The 27308-nt window shown below is 40.3% G+C and overlaps 1 protein-coding gene across 4 annotated transcripts in view; it reads right to left on the bottom strand.

Moving 5' to 3' along the window:
* The window catches only part of PAFAH1B1 (platelet activating factor acetylhydrolase 1b regulatory subunit 1), a 64124-nt gene that overhangs the window by 21768 nt on the left and 15048 nt on the right, over positions 1-27308 (bottom strand). For all 4 annotated transcript variants that reach the window (XM_074974542.1, XM_074974546.1, XM_074974543.1 and 1 more), the window contains exons 2-3: positions 15933-16153; positions 7277-7361 (exon numbers count right to left, since the gene is read on the bottom strand). In XM_074974542.1, the coding sequence (XP_074830643.1) occupies positions 7277-7361; positions 15933-15964 (117 nt within the window). In that variant the 5' untranslated portion in view covers positions 15965-16153. The remainder of the gene's footprint in view (positions 1-7276; positions 7362-15932; positions 16154-27308) is intronic.

The raw sequence follows: 27308 nt of genomic DNA, 5'->3' as shown, positions 1-27308 counted from the left end.
CTAGAGACTCCTATCATCTCTGGAACAATCTTATGAAGGTTGAGGACGACACTCAAACCATTGGAATTTCAATAGCTTTTGCGTTTGAGGTCTAGAGTGCATTCTTGCCCAGTGCATTAGTTGTGTATAGTCAAACTGCAGGCGCTGAAGGGCTAGCCTCAACTTGAGTATTCTGAGACAGTGACTTGACAGGCCATAAAAATGGTTCTATCGATAGAGACAGAACTGGGCATTGAACAAACGGTCAGTGATGGAGTTGCTGAGCTGAAGTTAGCTTGCTGTAACTAATTAAGAATCTCTAATTAGGTACAGCAGATTCCTATACTGCTTTTCTAGAGGCAAGGGATGGGGGTCAGACAAGCCAGCTGTCCAAACAGAAGAGGGAAAAACTTATGACAGGCTACCTACTAATACAAGACCTTTGGAAGAGAGCAGATATCAGCCCAAAGGGGGAAGGATGGGAACTGGAAATGTCTAGGGAACAGAAGTAAACTAGGGAGAAACTTGACAGAAAACAGGAGTGTGGAGGTATGTACTTTAACTATGCAGACATTCATAGAAGTTTCTAGGCTCCACTGCTCCAATTATGGAGTTGATGCTTGCCATCTTATAGTTTGTAAGTGGTGAAAGTTCAAATCTAAATACATGTCCCCTAACATATTAGGAAAATGCAGCAGCAAATATGCTGCAGAATCTGGGAGAGTTTTGTGGACTGCTCGGATACTGATGAACTGATCAGCTGCTATCAGATAAGTCTTTAATGGACAAAATGTTCCAGGAGAGGTGGGGATAAGGAGTCTAATTACACACAATAACTAGTTGAAGGTAGAAAGCTTTCATCAGTAACAATCGGAGTTAACAAGCCTTCCCTCTTTAAAAAACTCTAATGGAGACTAGGTACCAGGTCAAAATCTCATCTGTTCAGTTTGCCACGGGATGAGTTTTAACTTGATCCCTTAGAGATGTAGGACCTACAGATGGAAACCTGGAATCAGCCATACGTTCCATATCCTTGCTGGTCTCTACATCAGGAAGAAGGAAAGAAGGAGTAAAGTCTGCTGTATACAGGGGAGGTACTGTCCCTCCAAAGTCTTGGTCTCCTCACAGGAGCTTATTCCTGTTAAAGGAAGTTACAGTAAGACACTATTTGATTCAGAAATCAAGATTTCCATGCCAGAGGCCAAGGCATCCTGTGACTTGCAAAGATACTGGTCAGGAGACAAAAAAGTTACACGAAACAGAAGTCATTTGATGAATCAAGCCAATGGATTAAAAAAAACAAACAAAAACGCAGTTTAGACTTGGAGGATTCTCTGCAAATATTCCATTCTAGCTCCTGAAGGTGCATCAGAGAAGTACATTTTGACAAACCTGACTTCATCATTCGGTACTAGGTTATAGTTCTTTTTGAAATTATCACAAGTCTTAGATACTAGGGCATTACCTTGATGGCAAAGGTCTTAAGCGGAGTGATACACAGGATCAATCTTAAGAGCATCTCCCATAAATCATGATGGTCCTTGAAGAGCTTTTTTCATCTGGACATGCCTTTAGGGTTGAGCAGTTCTGGAGTCCTGACATTTCCATAAAACTTGTATTTTATTCAATATCAAGATGAAGACATTATAAATTAATATCCTGGGTCCAGTCTTATTCTAAGACCCTGGGATTCTTTGCTATTAGATTAAGAGAAAATAAGGGTAACCAAAGTTTAAAGGAATCTGTGTGGAATTGTTGGTTTTCTGGGTGCAGGAGGGCCATGCCATCAGATCATTCCTTTCCCTCTTCTCACAAATTGGATAACTCTGACCTGTTAGCTCTCTGAAGCCTCAATAGCAGCCAGAAGTACCAAGAAACCTTTTTTTCCCTGATAAGTTTTCAGAGACAGACTCCATGAGGTTGTTCACTTAATGAGCTTAGATGACGGTGGGGAATATGTACAAGGTCTGGGGCATGGGAGGGGAACAGAAGGTTGAAGCTCTAGAAGCAATAACCAACAAAGCTTGGATGGTTGAGGATTTTTCCCCAAGCACTTTCCTTCCTTTTAAGGCTCAAGGGCTCAGTCAAGGAGCTCCAACAATGAGCAACTGATCCCACCACTACAGTGGGATAACCATCTTTCCTACTAAACACCAAGAATACGAGGAAAGGAGGCAAACACACTGAATCCTAATCCTCCCTCTGTGTGTGAGGAGAAGAGCAGGAGAAAGAACCCAGATTCAGGAGGGGCAAAAAAGGCAAGGAGACAAGGGCATCCTGCCTACATTACAGGTTATGTAGCTTCTGTCTCTGGGTCTTCAGATAACCTGAGCTGGAGGAAGGATACAGACTGGACAGAGGCAGGGGAGAAAAGACGACTTCAGAGTGTGACACCTTGACATCCCAATATTCACCACTGTTAAGTAATTAGCATATGTTTTGTACAAAGTATGCCTTGTGAGGTGGTATTCTAAAAGTCTTGATCTGCTAGACATTAATATCTTGTTGGATTGTATGTGCTATTGTCATATGTGAAGTTATGAAGTTTGGCTATGTATGCGTTACTGAAACACGTGCGAGGTTGAAAACACCCACAAGCAGCCTTTCAGATACAACAGTAAAGGCCAAACAATGTTAATGGCTTATTGAGGAAATGCACACAAGCACAAGGATTACCCCAGGAATTGTGTACAACAGAAACCTCTCAGAGACAGCACTACACAATGGGAACTGTTTGACCCAGGTCACAGCAAAAGAGCTTTCCAGCAAGTGGGGAGAAGATATAAAAGGGGAATAATGACATCATGAGGGGACCTCATTCTCCCTGCAACAACACACCAGGAAACACCCGAGGGGCAAGGACTGGACTGTGGAAAGTGATGGTCCCAGGCTGCCAGCCTGTTTATCACTCAGGATGAGCATTTGCTAATTTATATCCTACCTACCTAGAGTATTAAACTCAGTTTGAGGGTTTTGTTTATTTACTAAGGTAACCTGCTTTGATCTTTTTGTTATCCCTTATAATCACTTAAAATCCATCTTGTGTAGTTAAATCAACTTGTTTTTGCTTATTCTGAAACCAGTTTGTGGAATTCATAACAGGGTGGAGGGGGGCTCAAAAAACTGTGCATATCTTCCTCCACATTGAGGGAGGGGGCAGATTTCATGAGCTTACGCTGTACAGATTTCTGTACAGCACAAGACAATTTTGGGTTTACACTCCAGAGGAGGTGTGCATTTCAGTGCTGGGCAATTCCCGAGCTGAGTCTTCCTACACAGATCTGTTCTCAGTGTCTGTCTTTCTGCACCTGGGTGTGGCCCTATCTGTATGTGTGCTGGAGGAGGCTGGAGGGCCTGGCTCAGCAGGGCAGTGTACGGGAACCCAGACTGGTGGAACCAGTGGGCTCAGTGGTACCCCAGTGCATCAGGTGGCACCCCAGAGGGGGGACAACCCGTCACACAAAGTTTCTAGACAAATATGCTATCTGGGTCAGACTCCATGGTGGAGCAGCCTATTACTCCAGCAATGTTTCTGAGAACTGGATTTATTTGCAGAATTAATCAGTACTGGAACCAGAATCGATCCCCAGATAGGGCTCTGCTTAACTCCTCACCATTCACTGAACCCATTACTGTGTCAGATATTGTTAGTCTTTTTTAGATGTTTTAAAGTAGTCCCATCTAATTCTCATTTTCCTATGAGAAAGTTAAAATTGCACACAGGAACTAACTTGATTTTCTTGTACCTCCCTTAAGACTATCAAATAACCAGACTGCCTAGCATATTTAGGTCTTTTAACCTTTTTTTTTTTGGGGGGGGGGGGGGGGCGCCACACCAAATTTAATTAGGTTGATGGATAAGTTTGATAAGTGAATGTTTTTATGGTTTTCAATTATAAAACGTATGATATCTCAACTAGTCGTTTCTACTGATTTGTTACTTAGAACACTGAGTGCAGTTTAGGGAAATCAAGTAAAACCTCAACTGAATATTTTGGAAAATAGGATAAACAATCCTAAATTTAAAGAGAAATGTTAAGTTACACAGTTTGCTAGTCTGGAGGGATATTTTCAGAGAGAGGTGGAAAGCACAATTACAAACAATCTGCTCACAGTCAACTCAAAACTTCTCCTGATTAATCTTACATATATGTACATAGTATTAATTTCACTACAAATTTTCAATCCAAAACAAGGTATACTTGTCTATTTTAGAGTCAGCTCCTAGTTGTAAAACAAAGATCAGGGATTTCTTCATATGGTTTGGAAGTGAGAAAATTGGCAAGTGTTTGGTCAAAAGACATTGCACATATGCAAAAGCAGTTTTTGAATTTGAATATAATCCAGTTTTCAAGTTCATTTGACCAGCTGTTATGGAGACAAGTACCATACAAATGAAACAAAAATGAAAAGACAGGGTTAAATTCACCTGCGTTGTGAATCCCAGCCAATGGCATTACAGTGACAGTAAGTTTGGTCCACTATTTCTAATAAGCACTAAACTGGCTATCCTGTCAAAATAAATTGTTTGGCAGGATTCTGAGTAGCTAAGTTAACACTACTAAAACTTTTCTTCCTTCTACATTACCACCAACTGACTTCTAGCAGTTTCAGGTACTGAAGTAGCTTTATGAGTCCAACTCGGGACATAATAGGAACATTTTCTGGATGCTCTTAGTAAGATGAACATTGAAAATGGTGACAAACATGGCACAGGCTTTACCGCTCACAGAACATTTACAAAGAAGGGCACGGCCATTGTTACTGACAGTCTCTGCAGATGCAAACCGTGCATCAATGTTATTAGCCATTCCAGTTTCAAAAGGACCTTCGTAATTTATTCCTCTATGAAATCGTAGATTATGGAGTAAAAAAGCAAGGTATGCGGATAACATGAGAATAATATGATTGCAGATTTGTCATTTTATAGAAATAGTATTTTTAATAAAAGTTTAAATAGACCTTCAAAAAAGGTAGATAGATGATTTCTTGGAAAGACATTAAGCACATTCTGACCCAAATAGTTCAACTCTTGGAAAAATTAAAAAAGCTATTTTTAAACAAATTGTGTACGTTCAGCTGTTCAAGAGATGCTTTCACTTAAGTTTTAAATGACTCATTTATCAAAAATAAGTCTTTGCTACCATCAAGTTCAAGGTGTCAAATATTAGTAATTTTACTGACATGCAAGAGAGTCTCAATCTGTAATAACTGACTAGATTTTAGAGGCTAGTATTTAACAGGATTAAAGGTGACATGAGCACTTTCAGTCAACACACTCCAGTACTTATTACACATACCTCTATCCCCTGCCTCTCATGACTATACGGAATACAAATCAACAAATCAACGATCGAGTGTGAGAGACACCAAAACTGTTTCAGCCACATCTGGAAGGTACTTACAGCTGGAGCAGACACCTGATTTCTTCACTTTAGTTCAGCAATTAGTATATCCACTACACAGAACATGTTGCACTAGCACATTAATCCTGTGGAAGTGGTGCTGACTAAGGTTTCAAAACAGGAGGCCCAGAATTCATAAGTCACTTAATAGGAGTCGGTTAGATAAATGCTCTAGACTACAAAAGCCTCATTTAGCTCTCTGCTTCTGTATAATTCCCAGTAAAAAATTGAATTTGGGGGTAAGAGATGGGACCATCTAGCAGTTAAACATTAGAAAGCCAGGAAATTTTTAAAAGTTTAAATATATGCATATAAGTACATGTAGCAAGGTTGTCTGTTCAGTCAGCCGGCCTAGTGGTCTTCTGCCTCCAGTCCCTCTTCCTACCCAATGTGTCCTGGACAGAGTCCCAGCTGGGTCAGCTTCCTTGTCGGTAACCCATTGTCCTGTTCATCCCAGGGTTAGGAACAGGGAAATCTGGGCTGGGTAGGAAAAGCGTGGAATAGCCAGGATTAGGCCCACCTCCTGCTCACCTTCCCCTGGGCCACTTCCTACCACACGTGATGCCTCCGTTTGAGGTGTGGCTGCTACTGGGTTAGAGTCCCTTGTTTCAAACCCCCCACAGCCTGGGGCTGATACAGGAGACCCTCTGGTGCTACTGTATGTGGTTCTCCCTCCCTCTTGAGTGATGGCTGGGGATGGGGAGGGGACTCATACATAGACCTCCTTAGTATGGGCTGCTTCTACTATGAAGAATGCTCCTCCTGGAAATGCCTTCTCTCCCCCACTCCCCTGACCTGCTGGAGATCTCTTTATACTGGTCTTTTCCCCAGGAGCATGCTCAGCAGTGCCTACGGGGCAGAGCCTTCCTGGCCCAGTACTGCTCCAGCTCTCTTCCTGTCTCTGCCTTAGTTGTGGGATCCATAAACCTCTTCCCAGTACAGAAGAGTAGAGGCCAAAAGATTACAGCATTTTTAGAATGAATACAAAAGGATATTTCTGGAAGTATGACAATCCCCTCATTTTCCCCTTATGACACAAACAACTCATCCTATTTACTCCATGCATTCCAAAAGGTTTCCCCTCCAGCTTAAAACTTCCTGCCAAACTTGATATGGACAGGGTTAGTTTTGACAAAGCTAGATGGGTCAAAAGTGAATCAGTCTTACCACTGTTAAGGTTGAAACTAAGCCTGTTTCCATAACACTAAACTGGAAAACTGAAGAATTTGTACTCCTTTCTCCAGCTGGGACCCTTAAGCATTTTAGGAGGGGTTCTGATTCGTCCTATATGGTGGTGAAAGTTCAGTATAAGAATTGAGTAACCAAGGAAATGGATTAATTTTCCAGCAGAGTTAAACTAGTACAGCCAGGTTCAGATGATCAGCATCATCAGAATACTCAAGGAATAATATTATATGTCTCAGAAAATGAAATGCATTCTCCTGAACATTTACTTTTTTGGTATCAAGAAAAAGTTTATTTTATATTGCTATAGCACCTTTCATCCTGGAGGAACTCAGAGCCCTTTAGGAACTGGATCCCTACAATACCACAGAAAAGCAGGCTGCTCTGGAGTGATGGGTGACAGGCAGGTGGACAACAGGCCTAAAGAACAATACACCAGTGTCAGGAATAGGGGAGTAAAGTGGGGGGACGAACTTTGCCCAAGAAACTTCACGTTACAGAGTTGAGACCATCACAATATAGAGAGAACATTTACTGTCTCTTAAAGTGATTATTGCATTAAGCTTGCGTATGATGCATCAATTTCCACATTGTAAGAGCTAACAGGACTGTTTTAGCAGATGTTCAGAAGTAGTGCACTCCACAGAACTTATATAACGTTTTACAGAACAAATGAGCTTTATGAAGAATCTTGTGTTTCAACTCACCACATCTAGCTCAGCTTCCTTTTTAAAAACTGAATAAGCCTCTTCGTAGCCATTGGATCGAAGGTAATCCGCTATTGCTCTATTTCTAGACAAAGAAAAAAAGATTTAACAGTAAGACATTCTTATCTTAGCCACAGTTCTGAACAGTACTGAAAAACAGAATGCATGCGTACAGGTTTTCAAATTGTAACCAATAAGGTACACCTTGTTCTTCATTGTATTAAGACAGCATCTGCTAACACGACTAAAACCTTCAAACCAACTTTAAAAGCAAACATGGCATACGCAGTTATGTCAAAACATGACCAGTAAAACAAAAATGCACATTTAGTATGTAGTTTTAAATTCTAGCAAACTTGCTGTGATTGAAAAATTCAGTATTTGACAAGTTCTTATGATAAAGGCTGGTCTTGCTCACTATTTTAATACTCATTATCCCTTTAAGTAAGGATGAAAACGCAGGCCTTAAATACATAAAAGCCACAATGTTTTAAGAGCGGTTTTTGGTTTAGCTCAAGTAGATTTTAGGGAACAATTTTAAGACAAACCTAAATAAGTATGCACACAGGGATTTGCGCTGGTTTAAATTCATATCTTAGGTTAAACAGTGCAATTCTCTCAAGTGAACATGTCCCAAGTTTTAGAATACATTGTATTATTCTGTAAAACTATGTTTTTAATTGGTAAGTATCCCTACATATATTTCTGCCACGAGTATATATCATCTTCAAATTACAGGTAAGTTAACATCCTTAAGTAGATAAAGTTTCAGACTTAGAATCTTTATAAGAAAGAACCGAAAGTGACTTAGCAGTAACTAAAAAGGTTTATCGTTATGTACAAGATAATTAAAAAATGAATTTCTAACATGAAAGGATGCCCTCATGTTCCTCCTTAACACAGTAAGTTTAATTCATGCTCCATTATAGATTTGGAGGGGAGAAGGGAGGAATGTTATTCTTACATGGTATAACTAACAGAAACCTAGACTATTCTGCAGTATGTGTGTCAAACTGGGGACACTTCCAAATGAAACAGTCTTCCTCATGGTCTTTGCCTATATTTTTAGTTTGGTAAAGGACAAGTTTGTCAAGAGTCAAATAACCTAGTCGAAAGGGCAACTCTTACAGGTGGTTTCATGAAGTTCACTGGTGTTGATTTAATTGGTCAACCAGGGCTAACCTCCTAAAGAGGTTTAGATAGCAAGCATTCTGCATCTGTTACAGAGTCTCACTCCATTCTAACTAAAACAGTTAAAATTACCAGGAAGGCTGAAACTCAGTCCTGAATTTGTTTACTTTTCCCTTGAAAGAGTCTCTGAATCAAACTATCTGCTACAGTAGCTGTAACTGCAGAATGAAAACTGTAAATTAAAATACATTTCACTGGGCTTTAATATATTTGCAAAATTTAGAACTTTGAATCTGAAGCAGAGGAGCCAGGGCTTGAAATATCCATTTGCCATGAGTGAGCGAAATTTCCCAGGTAAGCATCAAGGCAAGCCAGCAATTTCTGCAACATTCAAGTTCTGATATACCACTAACATCTTTTGCCTGCAAAACCAAGCTAGAAACTTTAGTGCCTTGCTACTAAGAGACATGTTTAAAAACACATGACTCCATGTTTTGAATGCATTTAGTCAGACCACCTCAAGAAAATACTAACTTAAGAATGACAAACTTTACCTTACTACACATCAGATAACAATACAGCATATATGGACAAGTGTTTAATGAATAAACAGAAATGCTTTTTTTAAAGTAAATAAATAAATACAAAGACTAAAAACAGATTTAAAATTAAGTGCATTGCAATGTTTACTTTATTTCCACAAAAATGGCTAACACCTTAGAAACTGGTCTTATCTTGGGTGTGACAACTTTTATTTTAAATTCAATTCTATTTATGAGTGATTTAATTTTCCAAGCTATCCTGCTCAGATCTGTTCTAAACTAAGGGCTACAGGAGGACAAAGTGTCTAGATTAGATCATTTTAGAACATAAAAAGCTTATGACATTTATTCACAAGAGGCAGAGACTTTTTGCTGTCAGGAAAGAAACCCAAAAGGCAACAATTTCACTTTTTTTCTTGGTATTACTGCTCTTTCCCCACTATAATTTCTGAAGGAAATGACCGTATGTTACACTGACTGTGGGGTAGTTGGGTCTACAAACTTCAAGATCCACTTACCACTGTGTGCTATATTCCCCCTCACCCATAGGAATGAATGTGTTATTTTTTGTTTTTGTTGTTTTTATTTGTTTGAAAAACAAGGTTCTCTTTATGCAAAAACATCTAGGACAATAAAAAGGGCCAATACCATCAGAAGCTCAGTGAAGCTCAACAGAGCAAGTAACTTAGTGGCTGTGAGGTTGTTTAACTCAAATGACCTCAAACCCAGTGTACCCAGTTTACAAATAAAAAGGGTTAGTTTTCCACAGTACCAGCCTTGAAAACTCTACCTGGGATCTGAGAGTCAAGCCGGATTCATACTGTCTCATATACAACAATTGGAACTTAAGTAAATCACTCTCAATAAAAGAGCCTAAATAGAACACGACTTCACTCTAACTCTCTTGGATCGGCAGCATTAGGAGCAAACAGTGTAAAAAACCCCACACCACCACCACTTTTTAATCACTAAAAGAAGCGGAACTTTGATATACACAGGGACCAGATCTACATAGTAAAGCAGTTCCATTTTTACATAGTCACTCTGAGTAGACCCACCACTTTAAATAAATAAATATTAAATGTATTTAAAAAGTGTGGGTCTACTCAGAAAAGTGACTATGTAAAAAAATATATATAAGATGGATGGATATTCCTTTCCCAGGTATGGGCTAATATTCAAAAAGTCTAATCCAGTACTTGTAAGGTGCTCAAGATGTCATTTACATGTGTGCAGTAACTCAAGCAACAATAGAATGTCCAAGTCCTTAGTTTGTCTCCCATTATTAGGAACTCATTTTCCTTGAGTGCATACCAATGTGTTACTGTAAAGCTGCTTATACTTAAGATGGCATCTTTTTGTTCACTGAACAACTAAAAGGCACTTAAAATATTCCAAGGCTTTAGACCAATTCCAGTTTTTTTTAAATGATAAAACCACAAATCTCACCTCACATTTAACTTTAAAAATATTGAATAAAATCACTTGCAATCTCAACCTCTCCTCTACTGTCTTCATCCTACCACTTCTTGCCAAAGAAGTTCAGGGCCAGAGATAAACCTGGCAATTCTATGGCTAACCCAAAATATATACACCGAATAGGTTTCTCCACTGAAAAAAAGCGTGAAAGCCAATTCTTTTTAAAATCCAAAAACCTGTTGCCAGAATCTTTTCTTAGATAAGAATTCATTTAAACTAAATGGTTCAAAATAAAACCAGATCAGTCAGAGGTTCTCTCATAGCATATTGCTTCACAGCCAGGGCTTTGTCAAGCCTGACCTTAAAAACCTCTAAGGAAGGACATTCCACCACCTTCCTAGGTAACCCATTCCAGGGCTTCATCACCCGCCCAGTGAAAAAGTTTTTCCTAATATCCAACCTAAACCAGTGGAAGTTTTACTCCTTTCAACTAGCACTACTTTACAAAATAGCTTATTTGTCAAGAGGGTAATTAAAAATGTTCAACAGCAATAATAAATTGTGCAATTTACAAAAAGATTCCTGCTAACTGCCAGCACTATTACAGAGCTCACCCTTGTATTATCAGACAACCAGGCTGTGTTTTCCAGTCACCTGAGCAGTGAAAACCTGAGCAAATACACATCTGAAGACTCAAATCATAGCATCATAGAAGAACAGGGTTGGAAGAGACCTCAGGAGGTCATCTAGTCCAACCCCCTGCCCAAAGCAGGACCGATCCCCAATTAAATCATCCCAGCCAGGGCTTTGTCAAGCCTGACCTTAAAAACTTCTAAGGAAGGAGATTCCACCACCTCCCTAGGTAACACATTCCAGTGTTTCACCACCCTCCTAGTGAAAAAGTTTTTCCTAATATCCAACCTAAACCTCCCCCACTGCAACTTGAGATCATTACTCCTTGTTCTGTCAACCGCTACCATTGAGAATAGTCTAGATCCATCCTCTTTGGAACCACCTTTCAGCTACCTATCAAATCTCCCCTCATTCTTCTCTTCCACAGACTAAACAGTCCCAGTTCCCTCAGCCTCTCCTCATAAGTCATGTGTTCCAGTCCCCTAATCATTTTTCTTGCCCTCCGCTGGACTCTCTAATTTTTCCACATCCTTCTTGTAGTGTGGGGCCCAAAACTGGACACAGTACTCCAGATAAGGTCTCACCAATGTCGAATAGAGGGGAACGATCACGTCCCTCGATCTGCTGGCAATGCCCCTACTTATACATCCCAAAATGCCATTGGCCTTCTTGGCAATAAGGGCACACTGTTGACTCATATCCAGCTTCTCGTCCACTGTAACCCTTAGGTCCTTTTCTGCAGAACTGCTGCCTAGCCATTCGGTCCCTAGTCTGTAGCGGTGCATGGGATTCTTCCGTCCTAAGTGCAGGACTCTGCACTTGTCCTTGTTGAACCTCAGATTTCTTTTGGCCCAATCCTCCAATTTGTCTAGGTCCCTCTGAATCCTATCCCTACCCTCCAGCGTATCTACCACTCCTCCCAGTTTAGTGTCGTCTGCAAGCTTGCTGAGGGTGCAATCCACACCATCCTCCAGATCATTAATGAAGATATTGAACAAAACCGGCCCCAGGACCGACCCTGGGGGCACTCCGCTTGATACTGGCTGCCAACAAGACATGGAGCCATTGATCACTACCCATTGAGCCCAACAATCTAGCCAACTTTCTACCCACATCTATAGTGCATTCATCCAGCCCATACTACTTTAACTTGCTGACAAGAATACTGTGGGAGACAGTGTCAAAAGCTTTGCTAAAGTCAAGAAACAATACATCCACTGCTTTCCCTTCATCCACAGAACCAGTTATCTCGTCATAGAAGGCAATTAGATTAGTCAGGCATGACTTGCCCTTGGTGAATCCATGCTGACTGTTCCTGATCACTTTCCTCTCATCTTAGTGCTTCAGAATTGATTCCTTGAGGACCTGCTCCATGATTTTTCCGGGGACTGAGGTGAGGCTGACTGGCCTGTAGTTCCCAGGATCCTCCTCCTTCCCTTTTTTAAAAGATGAGCACTACATTAGCCTTTTTCCAGTCATCCAGGACTTCCCCGGATCGCCATGAGTTTTCAAAGATAATGGACAATGGCTCCGCAATCACATCCGCCAACTCCTTTAGCACTCTCGGATGCAACGCATCCGGCCCCATGGATGTGTGCACGTCCAGCTTTTCTAAATAGTCCCGAACCACTTCTTTCTCCACAGAGGGCTGGTCACCTCCTCCCCATGCTGTGCTGCCCAGTGCAGTAGTCTGGGAGCTGACCTTGTTCATGAAGACAGAGGCAAAAAAAGTATTGAGTACATTAGCTTTTTCCACATCCTCTGTCACCAGGTTGCCTCCCTCATTCAGTAAGGAGCCCACACTTTGACTTTCTTCTTGTTGCCAACATACCTGAAGAAACCCTTCTTGTTACTCTTAACATCTCTTGCTTGCTGCAACTCCAGATGTGATTTGGCCTTCCTGATTTCACTCCTGCATGCCCGAGCAATATTTTTATAATGAAACAAATGTGTCCAGCAATAAGGTGCCAACTTCAGTATTATCTGAATACAGGACTGTTTGGTTATGTTTAGAAGAGACAGGCAGTTAAGACTTTATAAAAAAATGATCAGTAGTTTGGATGGTAAATCAGGAGCCCCACACTGACCAACGGAAGGCAGTCATTGTTTCCGTGAAGGTTAAGATCTCCTCCTTTTGCCCAGTGTTTATATACTGGCTCTTGACTCTCAACTAAGGCAAGTTACTGACATCAATATGGTCTCATTGGGGGAGGCTAATAACAGAGAACCTGCAACAGTCGAATGCTATAGGATGGTGTACTGAACGAACTGGGAGTGGAATGCGCTACACTCCACAGTGCATCACTAAGTACCACCAACAGCAGCAAGCTCAATTCATTTTGGGAATATAAGAATCTTTGTAACTACGTTTTACTATCATTATGCTGTGTACCAACATTTATTTCTCACAAAAATCATAAAAAATTGGAGGACTGCACTTGTCCAGTAGCAAGTCTTTACAAAAACTTTCGAAGGAGGAGTGTATGGTACTAATTCCTGTAGCTGAATTAAAGAACTTTCAAAAAACATTTCACGTCATTAAGTCTTCTTTAATATGTGGATAATAGTTAATATTTAGTGCTTAAAAGAGCACTTTGAAATACTTGCCTTAACTGAAGCAGCAACCTCTAAAAATATAAATGTTTTACCCCTCACACCTATTAACAGGCCTAAACAAGATTCTTCCAAAAAAAATGGAGGGGCCCCCAAAATACTTCTTACAAGGTTTTCACCTAAAATATCACCATGGAAGACAAGCTTTTTAAAAAGAATCATTGGGATCCTCTTTCTGTCTCTCGCACACACATTTGTCCCCAACACAATAAGGCATGTACCAAAATTTCTTTTAACTACCTTCCCTTATAAGCTACTGGGCCGGTAGACATCTCCAAGTTCCTCCCCAAACTCTACACAGTCAGCTTTCCCCAGTTCCTCTGAATTCCCCATCCCTGCTCATTCTCTAGGATCTTCATCACATCCCCATCTTCCTGTTACACATACCTCTTCCCTTAGGCATTTATTCTAGACATCAACCCACTGTCTGTATTCAGAGAGAACCGTCAACCCCCTCCCAATATTTCCTACTCCCCATATGCAAAACTCATGGATCTCTGACCTCCCTACCATCTTCTCAGGCCATCCCTCCTCTAAAGAAGCCTCAAGTGCCTTGTCAACTCCTAATTATCCACATAGAATGTCTCGTTATCCCCACCTTCCTGTTCATGTATTTGTTCCTTGAAGTTCTGGCTTCTAGCAACCAAAAGACAATATTTTAATTCTAGATGTGTTCAGGAAGCCTTTCCTGCCTCACTTATCCCTAGCCCTTTCATCAACAGTGCTATAAATACCTGCATAACCCTTCATAAAAAAATTAATAGTTCACATGCCGTTTTAGTACATCAGGGTTTTGCCTCACTTAAAATTACTTTAGTGCAATAAAACAGGAAGAAATGGCATGTGAATATTACTTATTTTTATATTAAGGGGATGTACTGACACTGAGGAGATACCTATGAGGGTAAAATGGAAGCAGAGAGGTGAAGTGACTTGTCCAAGATCAGACAATAAGACACCAAAAGAGCCAGGATAAGAATGCTAGGGTTCCTGACTCCCAATCCGTTTTCATTCTTTTACCAAGCTTTATTTTATTTTTAACAAGGCAAAATTCCTCCAACTTCTCCCTTCCCTTTTTATAACAGGGGAATAGTTCAGTCCATGCATTCATGAGCCATTTAAACACTTTAGGCTGCTGTCCATCAACTGGGGCATTGTGCTAAACCAAACCAACTCCTTTATGCAAGCACCATTTAAAACATCCCATCGTAGTTTACTGCAAAAGCACACATGCAGAAGAGTATGCACAGAAGACCAGTCACAGTTTATCATGTGACAATTGCCTGTCCCCCAAATTGACACGACACCATATTTGTCTCATCTTTTTAAGCAGAACTTTCATTTTAAAAGAGGATGTAGGGAGGCAGGAGTAAGCTGCTCCAGTACTCCCAGGGCCATGTGCCTCGGGGCCAACAGGCACCCCGCTGAGTAGATCCATACCAGGCCAGAATGGTGGTAGAGCGACAGGAGATGCACCAGCATCTGCTCAAGACACCTCCTTCCTTTCCTTTTATTCCCCCCTATTAAAACAAGGAACTTGGAGAGACTTCTGATGGACTCATTTTGTATTAATTTCTTCATGACTAACTCCCCCTCTCTTTCACTGACAGGGGACAGAGGCTAAGGGTGACAGTGGAAATTGGAAAGTAGGTTATTTATTGTTAACTCCAATGATGAAGCAGATTGGGTCAGGGACAGATTGCAAGAAGGGTATCATTTATTTTATGTCTGGAAACTAAAGAGACTTAGCAACACTATACATTTATCATCATTTTACTTGCACTGTACGTGTATTTCTCATTCCACACACCTGCATATTGTTTTTACTCTATTTACATTGGTCCTGCAGAAGTTAATGTGTGCTTGCTAGACATCACAAACAGAATACAGAGCAAATATTTTAAAGCTCTAAACTTCAATATTTTATTCCTATGTACTTTAAACAGATTACATCTAATTTTCACAAGTCATTCCTGTGCCAAAAACCAAAGCTTCCAGTTTCGGCCTCACTATAAAAGTTTTAAGAGACTGTTTCAAATAATTTGTTACGTTTTCCCTCCTCCAGCCTACCATTCCTGAACTCCTATCCTTAAACACCCAAGTTAGTTTTAAACCAAAGTACAGATGCACAGACAGATCATAAAAAGGTAATTCACAGAAACTTAACTGAAGTAGAACAAATATGTGAAGAGCCATTTCATGGAATCAAACTGGAAAAGAAAGATCAGTGTTTCTTTGGAAGGCTGATGAAATAAGAACCAAGTGTAAGCAAAGGTTACTTTTGCTATTTTAAATAAATACTGTAAAAAAATACTTACAGTTCATCTCGTTGCCTCTGTGACAGCACCATGGTGGCTGTGATGGCAGGCTAACGTGATTCAGCTGTGGCTGCCTCCTCAAGATTAAAAAAACCTTTGTGAATCCTGGATCCAAAATTCAGTCTGCCACAGAGCAGCTTCAACCAAAAGGAAAAATGTTTCTCCACACGTGAAATCCAACAGGAAATCTGGAGGCATTCAACAGGGAAGGTTCATTCCATCTAGAAGGGGAAAAAATATATTTTGCTTTTGAAAAGGTTTATGAAGCCATTTGAAGCCATTTTGGAGTCACATGAACATCTACGTACCCAGGTTGGAATACTGAAAATGGATAAGTGTGTGCGCAAACTACTGCATTCTTCCCACATTAATTTTTCTGACTTGCACCCTTGCAAATTTTCTCCACCTCTCAGAAGAGAGGTCTGGATAGGCTATAGCGGTCTCCTTCAATCTTTAGTTGCTTTCCTCACAGCAGTCTCCATAACTAATGATGTACATCTCCACACCACATTGTGAAGTGAAGATTTCCCAATTATTTTAGTCCATTTCAGTTTGCAACACCCGGCACAGAGGACTAATGATCTGAACCATTTTGGTACTGCCTGTTTCTCCCAAATTCAAGGATGGACTTTAAGGCAAAGTGCCTCTAAATTAAAGCTACAAAGCTATTGACTGCACTCAATAAGCATTTAGGCCAAAGCCTACAACATGAAAAAGCAGTACTAAATATGAGATTTTAAGCCTGTCATGCCACTTATACACCATCCAAAAAAAGTTCACTAGAATTTCCACTGTAACGTGGACTAATCATCTGCTAAACATACCTTTAAAAAGGTAAATATTAGTACTAAGTCTTCACCCAGCCATTAAGTTTTAAAATAGATTTTTAAAATCTGACCAAGTAGTATAATTCTTGGTGTTCTGGGTTACCTTAATTAAAGATTGTTGCTTTAACTGTACTAAGGTGCATCTTGCAAACAGTATGCAGTCACTTATGACAGTATTTTCAAATTCATTCTCAACATTATCTTCAAAATCTAAATCTTTATAGTGGTAGGATGAGTCATGGCATAAGTTTTGCTTTTCACCACTTAAACTTATCCTATGCAGTACTGGAATTTTAATATCCTTAGTGTGCAGAATACTTTTACTGGATGGTTATGATCAGATTTGGACCAGGAGTTGTCATTTGAATCACTTTAACACTGCTTCCCCTGCAGTTCCAGTGATCTTCCATGCTCCAGGTTCTGTTGTGCAAACAGCAATATCATTATGAACAAGCCAGGATCCTGCATCACTGTCTATTTTTCGCATGCACTTGACAAGTGTCTCTCTCTGTACCACACCATTTATGCAGTCCTCTGAAGAGCAAAGCAGACTGACCAAACAAATGAGTGATTTTTAGGAATAGAGTAAAATGTGAAAATAAAAATGTTACAGTACTTCTGTGCTCACTTGACCTTGCATTTGGAATATTTATATTTAATAAAAACAGTTTAATCCAGAATTTTGTTAAGAAGCCTGTTCAAAGCAGACAGTGTTCTTTTAAAAAAAAAAAAGAAAAGGAGTACTTGTGGCACCTTAGAGACTAACCAATTTATTTGAGCATAAGCTTTCGTGAGCTACAGCTGCTTATGCTCAAATAAATTGGTTAGTCTCTAAGGTGCCACAAGTACTCCTTTTCTTTTTGCGAATACAGACTAACATGGCTGTTACTCTGAACAGTGTTCTTTTATACACTAAACTCAACGCTTTTGTACACATACTTTAGTCCACATCCTCAAAAGCTAGATTTAGGAATAGTGCTTAAAAAAAAAAATGTTCAGCTGTTATCACATGCTTAACACCATTTGGCTATCCATTGTGGACACAGGGAAGATGTGCTTTGAAGTCTAGGCTATAAGTTATTTGTATTATGGTGGAGCCTAGGTGCTCTGCTCTCGGCTCCTCTGTGCTAGGCATTGTACACACACACAGGGACAGTATTACACTGTCCCTGTCCCCAAAAGCTTACAATCTCAACCAACAAGACTGACAATTTAATTTGCTTGACCCCATCCACAGTGCCAGTCAAACATGTTTTTCATGAACTGAAACAGTGCTGTAGGAGCCGACAGTATGGACTCCATGCCACCAGCAAGAGGCAGCAAAGATGACTGCCTCTTCACTTAGTTTTGTGCTTATGCCTTGCTTCATGGTATGGGTTGTTACAAAAGGTTGTTACAAGGAGGAGGGAGAAAAATCATAGAATCGTAGAATATCAGGGTTGGAAGGGACCTCAGGAGGTCATCTAGTCCAACCCCCTGCTCAAAGCAGGACCAATCCCCAATTTTTGCCCCAGATCCCTAAATGGCCCCCTCAAGGATTGAACTCACAACCCTGGGTTTAGCAGGCCAATGCTCAAACCACTGAGCTATCCCAAAAATTGTTGTTCTTAACCTCTAAGGACAGGACAAGCAGCAATGGCTTACATTGCAGCAAGGGCGGTTTAGGTTAGACATTAGGAAAAACTTCCTAACTGTCAGAGCGGTTAAGCACTGGAATAAAATTGCCTAGGCAGGTTGTGGAATCTCCATCATTGGGGATTTTTAAGAGCAGGCTGGACAAACACCTGTCAGGGATGGTCTAGATCAGGGGTAGGCAACCTATGGCAAGCGAGCCAAAAGGTGGTACACAAGCTGATTTTCAGTGGCACTCACACTGCCCAGGTCCTGGCCACCAGTCCAGGGGGCTCTGCATTTTAATTTAATTTTAAATGAAGCTTCTTAAACATTTTAAAAACCTTATTTACTTTACATACAATAATTTAGTTATATATTATAGACTTATTGAAAGAGACCTTCTAAAAATGTTAAAATGTATTCGTGGCACACGAAACCTTAAATTAGAGTGAATAAATGAAGACTCAGCACACCACCTCTGAAAGGTTGCCAACCTCTGGTCTAGATAATACTTAGTCCTGCCTTAAGTGCAGGGGACTGGACTAGGTGACCTCTTGAGGTCCCTTCCAGTTCTATGAAGGGACAATGTAGCCCTTGAAGACCGACCTTTCGCAGTACAGGGAAGAAGTGGTATTCAAGGTTTTTGGGTTGGGTTTTTTTTGTTTGTTTGTTGGGGGGGGGGGGGGGTGGAATAAGTAATACAAAACCATTATCCCTTGAATTGACTAGAAAAGGTGCCCTCTAGTGGGAAATGCTGCCAGACCTTTGGGCATTCCAAACCACCACTTAAGCCTTGCAATGGCTCTTTGGGTTTAAGAGTAAAGGTCTAGACACTTATCTAGTTTATAGCACTCTAGCTGAAAACTGAAAAACAAAGTATTCTAAATACAAATACAATCATTGTCCACAATGAAAGAATCCACTTGTTTCTGAAATACACTATTCATGCTCTAACGTGTAGTACTAAAGGCAGACAGAAATATTACTGACAAGCTGAAATATTACTGACCCATTCAACCGGCTACAGAAATCAGGCTCCACATACAACTCGAACAGCTGGCTGCCAAGAAGCTCAACCACCTAAACTTCAAATAATGGGATACCAACAGTGCATTAAACTTTAGATGCTAGATCATATATTAAGAAAATATAAACTTTAACACTCATTCAACCTAGCAAAAAGATTAAAGCTACCTGATGCAGACTTATTTAAATTCAGCATTCCAGATACATGCAGAGCCTATACTACAAAAAGGTTTTCTCCATCTACACCTACAATTTAAGTGTAAACCCTACATTCTGGATTAGTATAAATAAAATGCAATAAGTAGTCCCTATATTCATACCAGGTATTTCAGTATATTGCACAAATACTACTAACTCCTTGAACAATAAAGTCATGACCCAGTATTTTGTCAGACATATAATTTTACATCTAGGAACTACAGCCCTGTTTTTTTGTCACACTAGTTGATGTGATTCACTGTTTAGGGAGGGACCAGTTAGCAGGCCATCACTCTCAATTTTTCAGAAGGAAACTGCACAGCAAAGAAGAAGGGTGTCCCTCAAAGTCAGCATTTGATTTGCTTATAAAACTCAGTAATAGCAAGTCAAAAAAAAGATGTAAATGGAAAGCAAACAAATTGGAGCTAGTCTCATTAAATACCAAAACTAAAGAATTAGGTTACTTTTGAACAAAAATCTAGTGAAATATGCTATATATACACACTTGATTGAAACAGTAATGATTATGAAATTTACTGTTTTAGGAAGCTTCTTTTGATGCAGTTCTACCATACACGTTTAATGTAATATCAAAGGTGTGATTTTTGTAGCTCTGATAACACTGCCTCTCCTCCTTTCCTCCTGCACACACCTCCCACCAGTGTGTTGTGGTAAAAGCTATGGAACATCATGCGGCGATGATGTAATCATTCTGCCCATGTCACGGACTCCAAATGCCCTATACAACTCTAGACCAACTAGCTGACTATTAAGGTAGGTCCTCTCTATGCTAAAAGAGACAGTGTCTAGGTTTACCTGGGCAAGAGCATGGATATGAATCCAGTTGCAAAACCTTGTATTTCCACAAAGGCTGAGCCATATTATATTAAAAATGTGGTTGAACTGAAATATATAGACAGGGCTTTAGATCAGTAGGCTGTCTGGCCAAAACGGTCCTGTGGGGTGCATACACATCCTGAAAAATTCATAAAGAGATTGTTGTTTCTAAACTGGAAGTTACTTCACATATAAGGAACAAGCATTACTCACATATCTAAGAACGCTAATCCCTTGATATCAGCTTTGAAACCTACCAGTACTTCCACTGAATATATTCATTTACATATAGATCTTGAACCATCATACTAAATTTTCATGTAGTTTGGAAAGAACAAGTTATGTTTCATCTCTGAAAATTTAGTAAAAAACTGAATGAAGAGTCAAGTGAAACAGCCTTCATATTATCAAAAAAAACAAAAACAAAAACCGCTAACTAGAACCAGGAGCTTGATTTTCCGAAATGTTGATGATTCCTTCTCTCTCAAGAGAGAATGTGAGCTATAGGTGCTCTACAACTGTGAGCGCTAAGGGGGAAGAACCACCACAATAAGGCCCGAAGTTCTATTTCTTCTACTGGTCACATTAATAACTTGTGCATCATAGATAGCAGTATAGTTTTCCGCACAGTGACCCATCACTTGCCTTGAAGGGACCATCTACAGGAGAAGCATAGTCTGATCTCCATACCTAGTGTACAAAGCTGGCAAGGGAGATTAGGACGGTGGTTTTTGTAACATGACAACAGCCCACTAAGAACCAGATCTGATTAGATGACAACTGTTTTCAGTCACTACAAACAAGCTAGATCTGAACTGTGACCTAGAAGTGGAAAGCTATTAACCGACCAGAACTATCAGTTTCTGTCAACACCACTGCTTTAACTGTTTGTATGCATGTCTTGGTGAAGGTTTACAGTAAATTACATTACTTCTCCTTGATTTGTCTTCTGATTCAGACAATCCCAGTCCTTTCAGCAGATGGCTAGTTTTGTTCTGTCTGAGATTAAGTCTTATTTAGATGGGTTGAACAGAGTTAAAAGACTCAAATATCTTCATACTGCAGTTAAATAGAATTCAGCCGAGTGGCATTTATACCAAGTTGTTTAATTTTAAGTAAGATGTGCAAAAACCTGTCTTAGTTGTGAAAGTCAATTTCAAAGACATTACACTACACAAGAAATACAGTAATGTTCCAGCCACAAGTTACAGTCAATGTCAGCATTAAGGAGTCAAACTGGAGACAGCTCAGCCCTACAGCGCGCTTAACAGTGAGGTGCTGCCGATATAATGCAGTAGGCCAGAGTAAGGTCATATGTTGCTTCCACCAAAATGAGTTTCACAGCTGGCCGGGGGTAAGAGTGTGTTTAATGACATAATTCACTCCAACAGGTTTTACACACACATTCATTTTATGAATAATTGCCTACTTAATCTGTTAAGACATCTTGCAGGATTTAAGAATCCAGAACTCTGTTTTAATAACTCAGTCTAGGCAAATGGAAGTATCAATAAGCCAAAACTCCTCTTCTCGCTGGGACCAGGATACTGTCAGAGCCCAGTAATCATACTTCAAGACATTGGGACTTCTAAGCCCATTTTTAATCTATGCCAAATAGCATCATGGTGCCAATGCTTTTCCAACAGTTTCAGATTTTCCAGTAATCCTATCACCCAACCCAGACACCTAAAATCCCTAGTGCATTAGAAAGAAACAATGTTCCGTCAGCAAGAATAGTGCAAACTGGCTTTTTCACCATGGTACCGCCTGCAAGCGCCACTGAGTCCTCACATCTTTGGTATAGGCCTTTGCTAGTAGATTCTGGGGTTCCTTATGTAAAGAAACTGGAGCCAGTGCCAGATTACATATGCAAATACAAGATATATACAAACAGTGAAACCACATATGCAAGAGGTAAAGCTGAATTTACTGAGTAGTAAGATAAGTTCCTTGTAAAAGAGTGGTTTTGACTTCCTCTTATTTCTGTATTAGGCATTATTACAGAAAGCGTGGATATTAAGTGCTCTGCTGTGCACACAGTGCCATTTCTCACAAATGAATGAAGGCTTTATCAAATTTGACATTCAAACAGATGAGGAAACTCCAGCAAGGCTAACACATTAAGAACATAAGAACTGCCATACCGGATCAGACCAAAGGTCCATCTAGCCCAGTATCCTGTCTTCTGACAATGGCCAATGCTGGGTTCCCCAGAGGGAATGAACAGATCAGGTAATCAAGTGATCCATGTCCTGTCACCCTTTCCCAGCTTCTGGTAAACAGAGGCTAGGGACACTGTCCCTGTCCATCCTGGCTAATAGCCAATTTTTCCCACTTCACTAAAGGGCTGCAAGCACCTTATGAAAACTGAAATATGTTCCTCTTCCCTCGTTACTAAGATCATGCTCATGAACAGAATCTTATAAAATTCACCTGTTTATTCCTTATCCTGTTAATGTCAACAGCTTACTCAGATAACATCTTGCTGTCACTGAGTCACCCGCTGATGCTCTGGAGCTACTCCATATGAAGCCAGTCCGGACTCTGGGGGAGCCTCTTCTCTGTGAGCAGACTCCAGGGCACTTGTTTTCAGGTCAAGATGCTTACACAGTTTCGACCTTCCTGAGTCTGACCTCTGAGCATTCAGCACCCCCTTCCATACCGCGCACTTCCCACAGGGAGTCCGCACAGGCGGGGCTCCTGGGGAAGCCAGTGGGTCCTGCACCCCAATTCCGCAGTCGGACTTGACTCTCAGCCAGCCAGTAAAACAGAAGGTTTATTAGACGACAGGAACATAGTCCAAAACAGAGCTTGTAGGTACAGAAACCGGACCCCTAAGTCAGGTCCATCCTGGGGCCAGGGAGGCCAGACCCCGGGGGTCTGGGCCTCGCTCTCTTTCCTCAGCCAGCTCCAAACAAACTCTCCAGCTCTCTCTCTCACCTTTGTCTCTTTCCCAGGCCAGGAGGCCACCTGATCTCTTTGTTCTCCAACACTTTCAGTTGGCACCTTTGCAGAGGAGGGGCCCAGGCCATCAGTTGCCAGGAGACAGGGTGTCGTCCATTCTCTGTGCAGACACCATCACACTGGCCCTCTAGGGCTCTGCAATAATCACACCCCCTTATCCCCCCACCTAAGAACTGCACAGGGCAAACTGAGGCACCCACACAGTATTCAGAGAAAACATTAAGAGCATTCCCACTTCGTCACACTTGCAAAACAGAAGATTAAACTGCAATAGACTAAGGAGAAGATCCTTTTTCATGCAAATGTACGTTTTTCTTCATTTACTATAAAGAACAATATAAACAAGCAGGATATTAAAACTGAGAAAGTCCTAGCCACTCATGGAGCTGTCTATGCTACAGAATAGTTTCAAACCTAATTAAAGAAATGGTTGACTTCATACTGATGATGTCCACATGCAAGTTGTTTACTCCTATCCATGTGGAACCCAACTCATGAACAGAGCTACATTATGAGGCTGCACATGCTTCCAACATGTCTTCGCTGCTTAGATAAGACCAATTAATTATTGTGTAATTATGCTAATAAGTTCTATCTCAGTACAGCACAGATGTGAAACAAATTCACAGTCCTTTCCTTTACTTCTGGTACAAGCAGCTGAAGCAGTGGAATAGCTGCCCAGAATTTTCCTGAATATACATATATGAATGGCTGTAAGTGTGTGAGCAGGTCAACATGGTCATACACGGCTGGCATGGCTTAAAACAGATGCTTTTCCTCTGGAAGTAGCATATCACAAACCAGTCAAAACTAATGATTTATTTATTGCAATAGTATTTCACCAAGAGGTCAACTGTGTAGCTAATTAAGGCCTTGTCTACGTGCCACTTTACAGCACTGCAACTGTCTCGCTTGGAGGTGTGAAAAAACACCTACCCAAGTGCTGCAAGTTTCAGCTACTCCCCTCGTGGGGGTGGGTTTTTTACAGCACTGGGAGAGCTCTCCCAGCGCTGGTGCCGTGACTACACAGCCACGTTAAAGCACTGCAGCACTTTAACGTTGCTAGTGAAGACATACCCTGAGGTACTCACTTTTCACTAGTCAGTCTGAGCACTACCATTGGTTCAGCAGGATACTTACTTGCTGGAGAATTCTATGGTATTTTGGAGATAGGAAGAAGTTAGTTTTGCAAAATACCCTCAACTCAGTTTATAAGAAAGCTATATGCCTGTACACACCAGCATGAGGTGGACTGTACTCCCTTTACAAATGTTTAAGCTGAGACCAGGACTAACCGACAAGTTAAAGCTCACAAAGCAAGTCAACTGTAGGCCTAGAACCCAGTATTTTCAATTCATGGACTAATTTAAGACTACACTGCCTCCCCTGTAAGGATTTTTTTATTTCAGCTAAAAAGTAAATTCCTGGTCAGACAGTTTATTATAAGCAGTCTTATTTTCCTACAGGTTAAAAAACAGATGTGTCTTTTTCCAGTGCATCTCCCAGAGCACAAACAGCTATCCTTTCAACAGCTTGGCTCTTGCTTTTGCCCAAAAGTTTAAAATTAAGATTACAAGCAAATAAGTTATCATGCCAATAGCACTACTGTATCCATTGAAGTTAGGTGGCCTTTTGTTGACTAAAAAAATAGCTAAATTATTTTCCTCTTCATCTAGCTAACAAAAGGTTAAGCAAGGTCATCATTTAAAATGACATACTTTGGAGTCGTAACATTTTTTGGGTAGCCATCTGCTAGTGTCTTGCCTATGAACAGACCGTTCCATATCAGTAAAGCTAATCAGACAAGTTCACAGGCAGACAAACTTTTACACTTGTCATCTTACAAGACAAAGATGTAAGCAAAACAAAGATTTCAGGTTTGAAAACACACAAGGAAGAGTATTAATGTACCATGTAGTATGGAGTTTCTCTTTTTCGCTAAAGTCATTAATACAGACAGCTCAGAATAGCTCACAATACTGACCCTATAAATCCCTTGAGGTTTTTAAGGAGAAATCCTATAACAGATCCAAGACAGTGTTACTAGAAAAATATGTAGCTAAATTAGTTTGGACGCTTGTATGATGAAGTATACCTGTTATTTTCCTCACTTTGTCATGACTGTAGCCAGGTATAGAGGTGACCATGTTCAGATATTACAAGTTAAATTCCTGTGAACCTGTTCCACAAGAGAGAAAGTCTGGCTTTGAAATAAATATAATTAACTTACAAAGGTAGGAACTACTGGAACTTATTTCTTTCTATCTAGTAATACAATTAAAATGTAAAACTCTTAAAACATGAGTAAAAATTGAAAATACAGGCTAAATATTACTCATTCCTTAAATTTTTCTGGGTAAGAAGTTGTTGGATTGTTAAATCAGGGTTTAGTGTACCAACTACTGATCCAAGACTAAAATTTAAAGAAAAACCATTTTTCCTGTAAACCCCCCCCCCCCCCCCACGTATCAGCTCAGAGCACTAACAGTTTATAAAAAACGTTCTACTACTCAAACTACTCTGGTGGGGAATAATGTAGAACACACGTACCAAAGGCAGCAGAAAGTGCTGTCACATACAGTCCATCTGGCCATGTGATACAATTTATAGCAAATATCCTAAAGGATACTTGCTTTAAGAGCCAAAGGTATTTTCCATCTCCTTGACCAAATAGAACTGGTCTCATCCCAGTGTAACTAAAAAAACCCCATGTTTTAATAGATGTTCCTGGAGAGGATTCTAGAATGATGGGGGTTTTGGTTATGTTTAGGTTCTTTATTGTTTTTTGGGGGGAAGGGGGGCATGTTTGTTTTTTTTAAATGAAGGAATAGGATTTTCCAGCTAACACCAAAAATCGTATGAACAAATTTTCCTACAGAGATAAGAGCTATAATAATGTACCTGCTGATCAATTTAAGAGTTAATGGATCAAACAAGCCTCCTAAAAAAAGACCAACTGAAAGACACTTTAGCCTACTGCAGGAGATATTCCTTCCCTCGCCCCAAAATGAGACATTGTTTGTTTCTCCTATTGTCTGTCCTTTATCACAGTATCACTTTCTCAGTTTAAGATGGCAATTCTGTGAAGTAAATAGATGTACTTATTACTTCAAAAACAGATTTTCATTTCCAGATATCAAATGGTTAACAATAAATTATACGATTCCCACAGACTGACAGGGCACAGATGCAATAGCGTGAAGCTTCTCTACTTCCTACTCCATAAAACTGAATGGAAACCAAAGAATAAAATGTGACAGACTTGCTCTTAACTGCTTCCCTGCCAAGCATGCCTTGCTCTGAAGATATGAGCAATGTTCAATCTTCTGAAGGAAGAGATCTCCAGTAAGCAGCACAAAAACTTCTCCAAATGCTCCTACAGCAACTCAGCTAGAAGGCCCATCAAGAGAATGAGACTGAGGCCATGTCTACACTATCGGGAATGTAGTTATGATGCCCTAGCAATGCCAGCATAATCCCATAGTACAGAAGCAACCCAAAGCAACGGAAGGGGTATTTCAGTCTCTGTAGGAACCACCGCCCGAAGCTATGGCAGCTAGGCTGAAGGATGCATTCTTCCATCAACCTACACCAGGAGTTAGGTTGCCACATATTTTAAGCATAGGCTAGACCTGAGTGAGAACGAGCAGGCGGCACAAAATTTAAATATCATCCTGCTTTTTGCCCTCAGAAGGATCTCTTCAACATGAGATTCCTCTGACATATCTACTCTTCATATTACCAGAGGGTGCATCTTACATTAAAAAATTTAAAGACTGTTGTCCAACTATTTCTGCAAGAAGATAAATAACGAACAATACAACATTGTCAGCCCTCTACAAATACAGGATTGAAGAGTGGTATACATGCTGAAGTACAACCTTTCAAAAGCAGTGTCAAGAGACAGACA

Source organism: Natator depressus, chromosome 17 (assembly GCF_965152275.1).
Source record: "Natator depressus isolate rNatDep1 chromosome 17, rNatDep2.hap1, whole genome shotgun sequence".
In the NCBI taxonomy this organism is placed as follows: Eukaryota; Metazoa; Chordata; order Testudines; family Cheloniidae; genus Natator; species Natator depressus.
The sequence above is the reverse complement of the archived record's forward strand: the minus strand, read 5'-3'. Positions and strand labels throughout refer to the sequence as shown.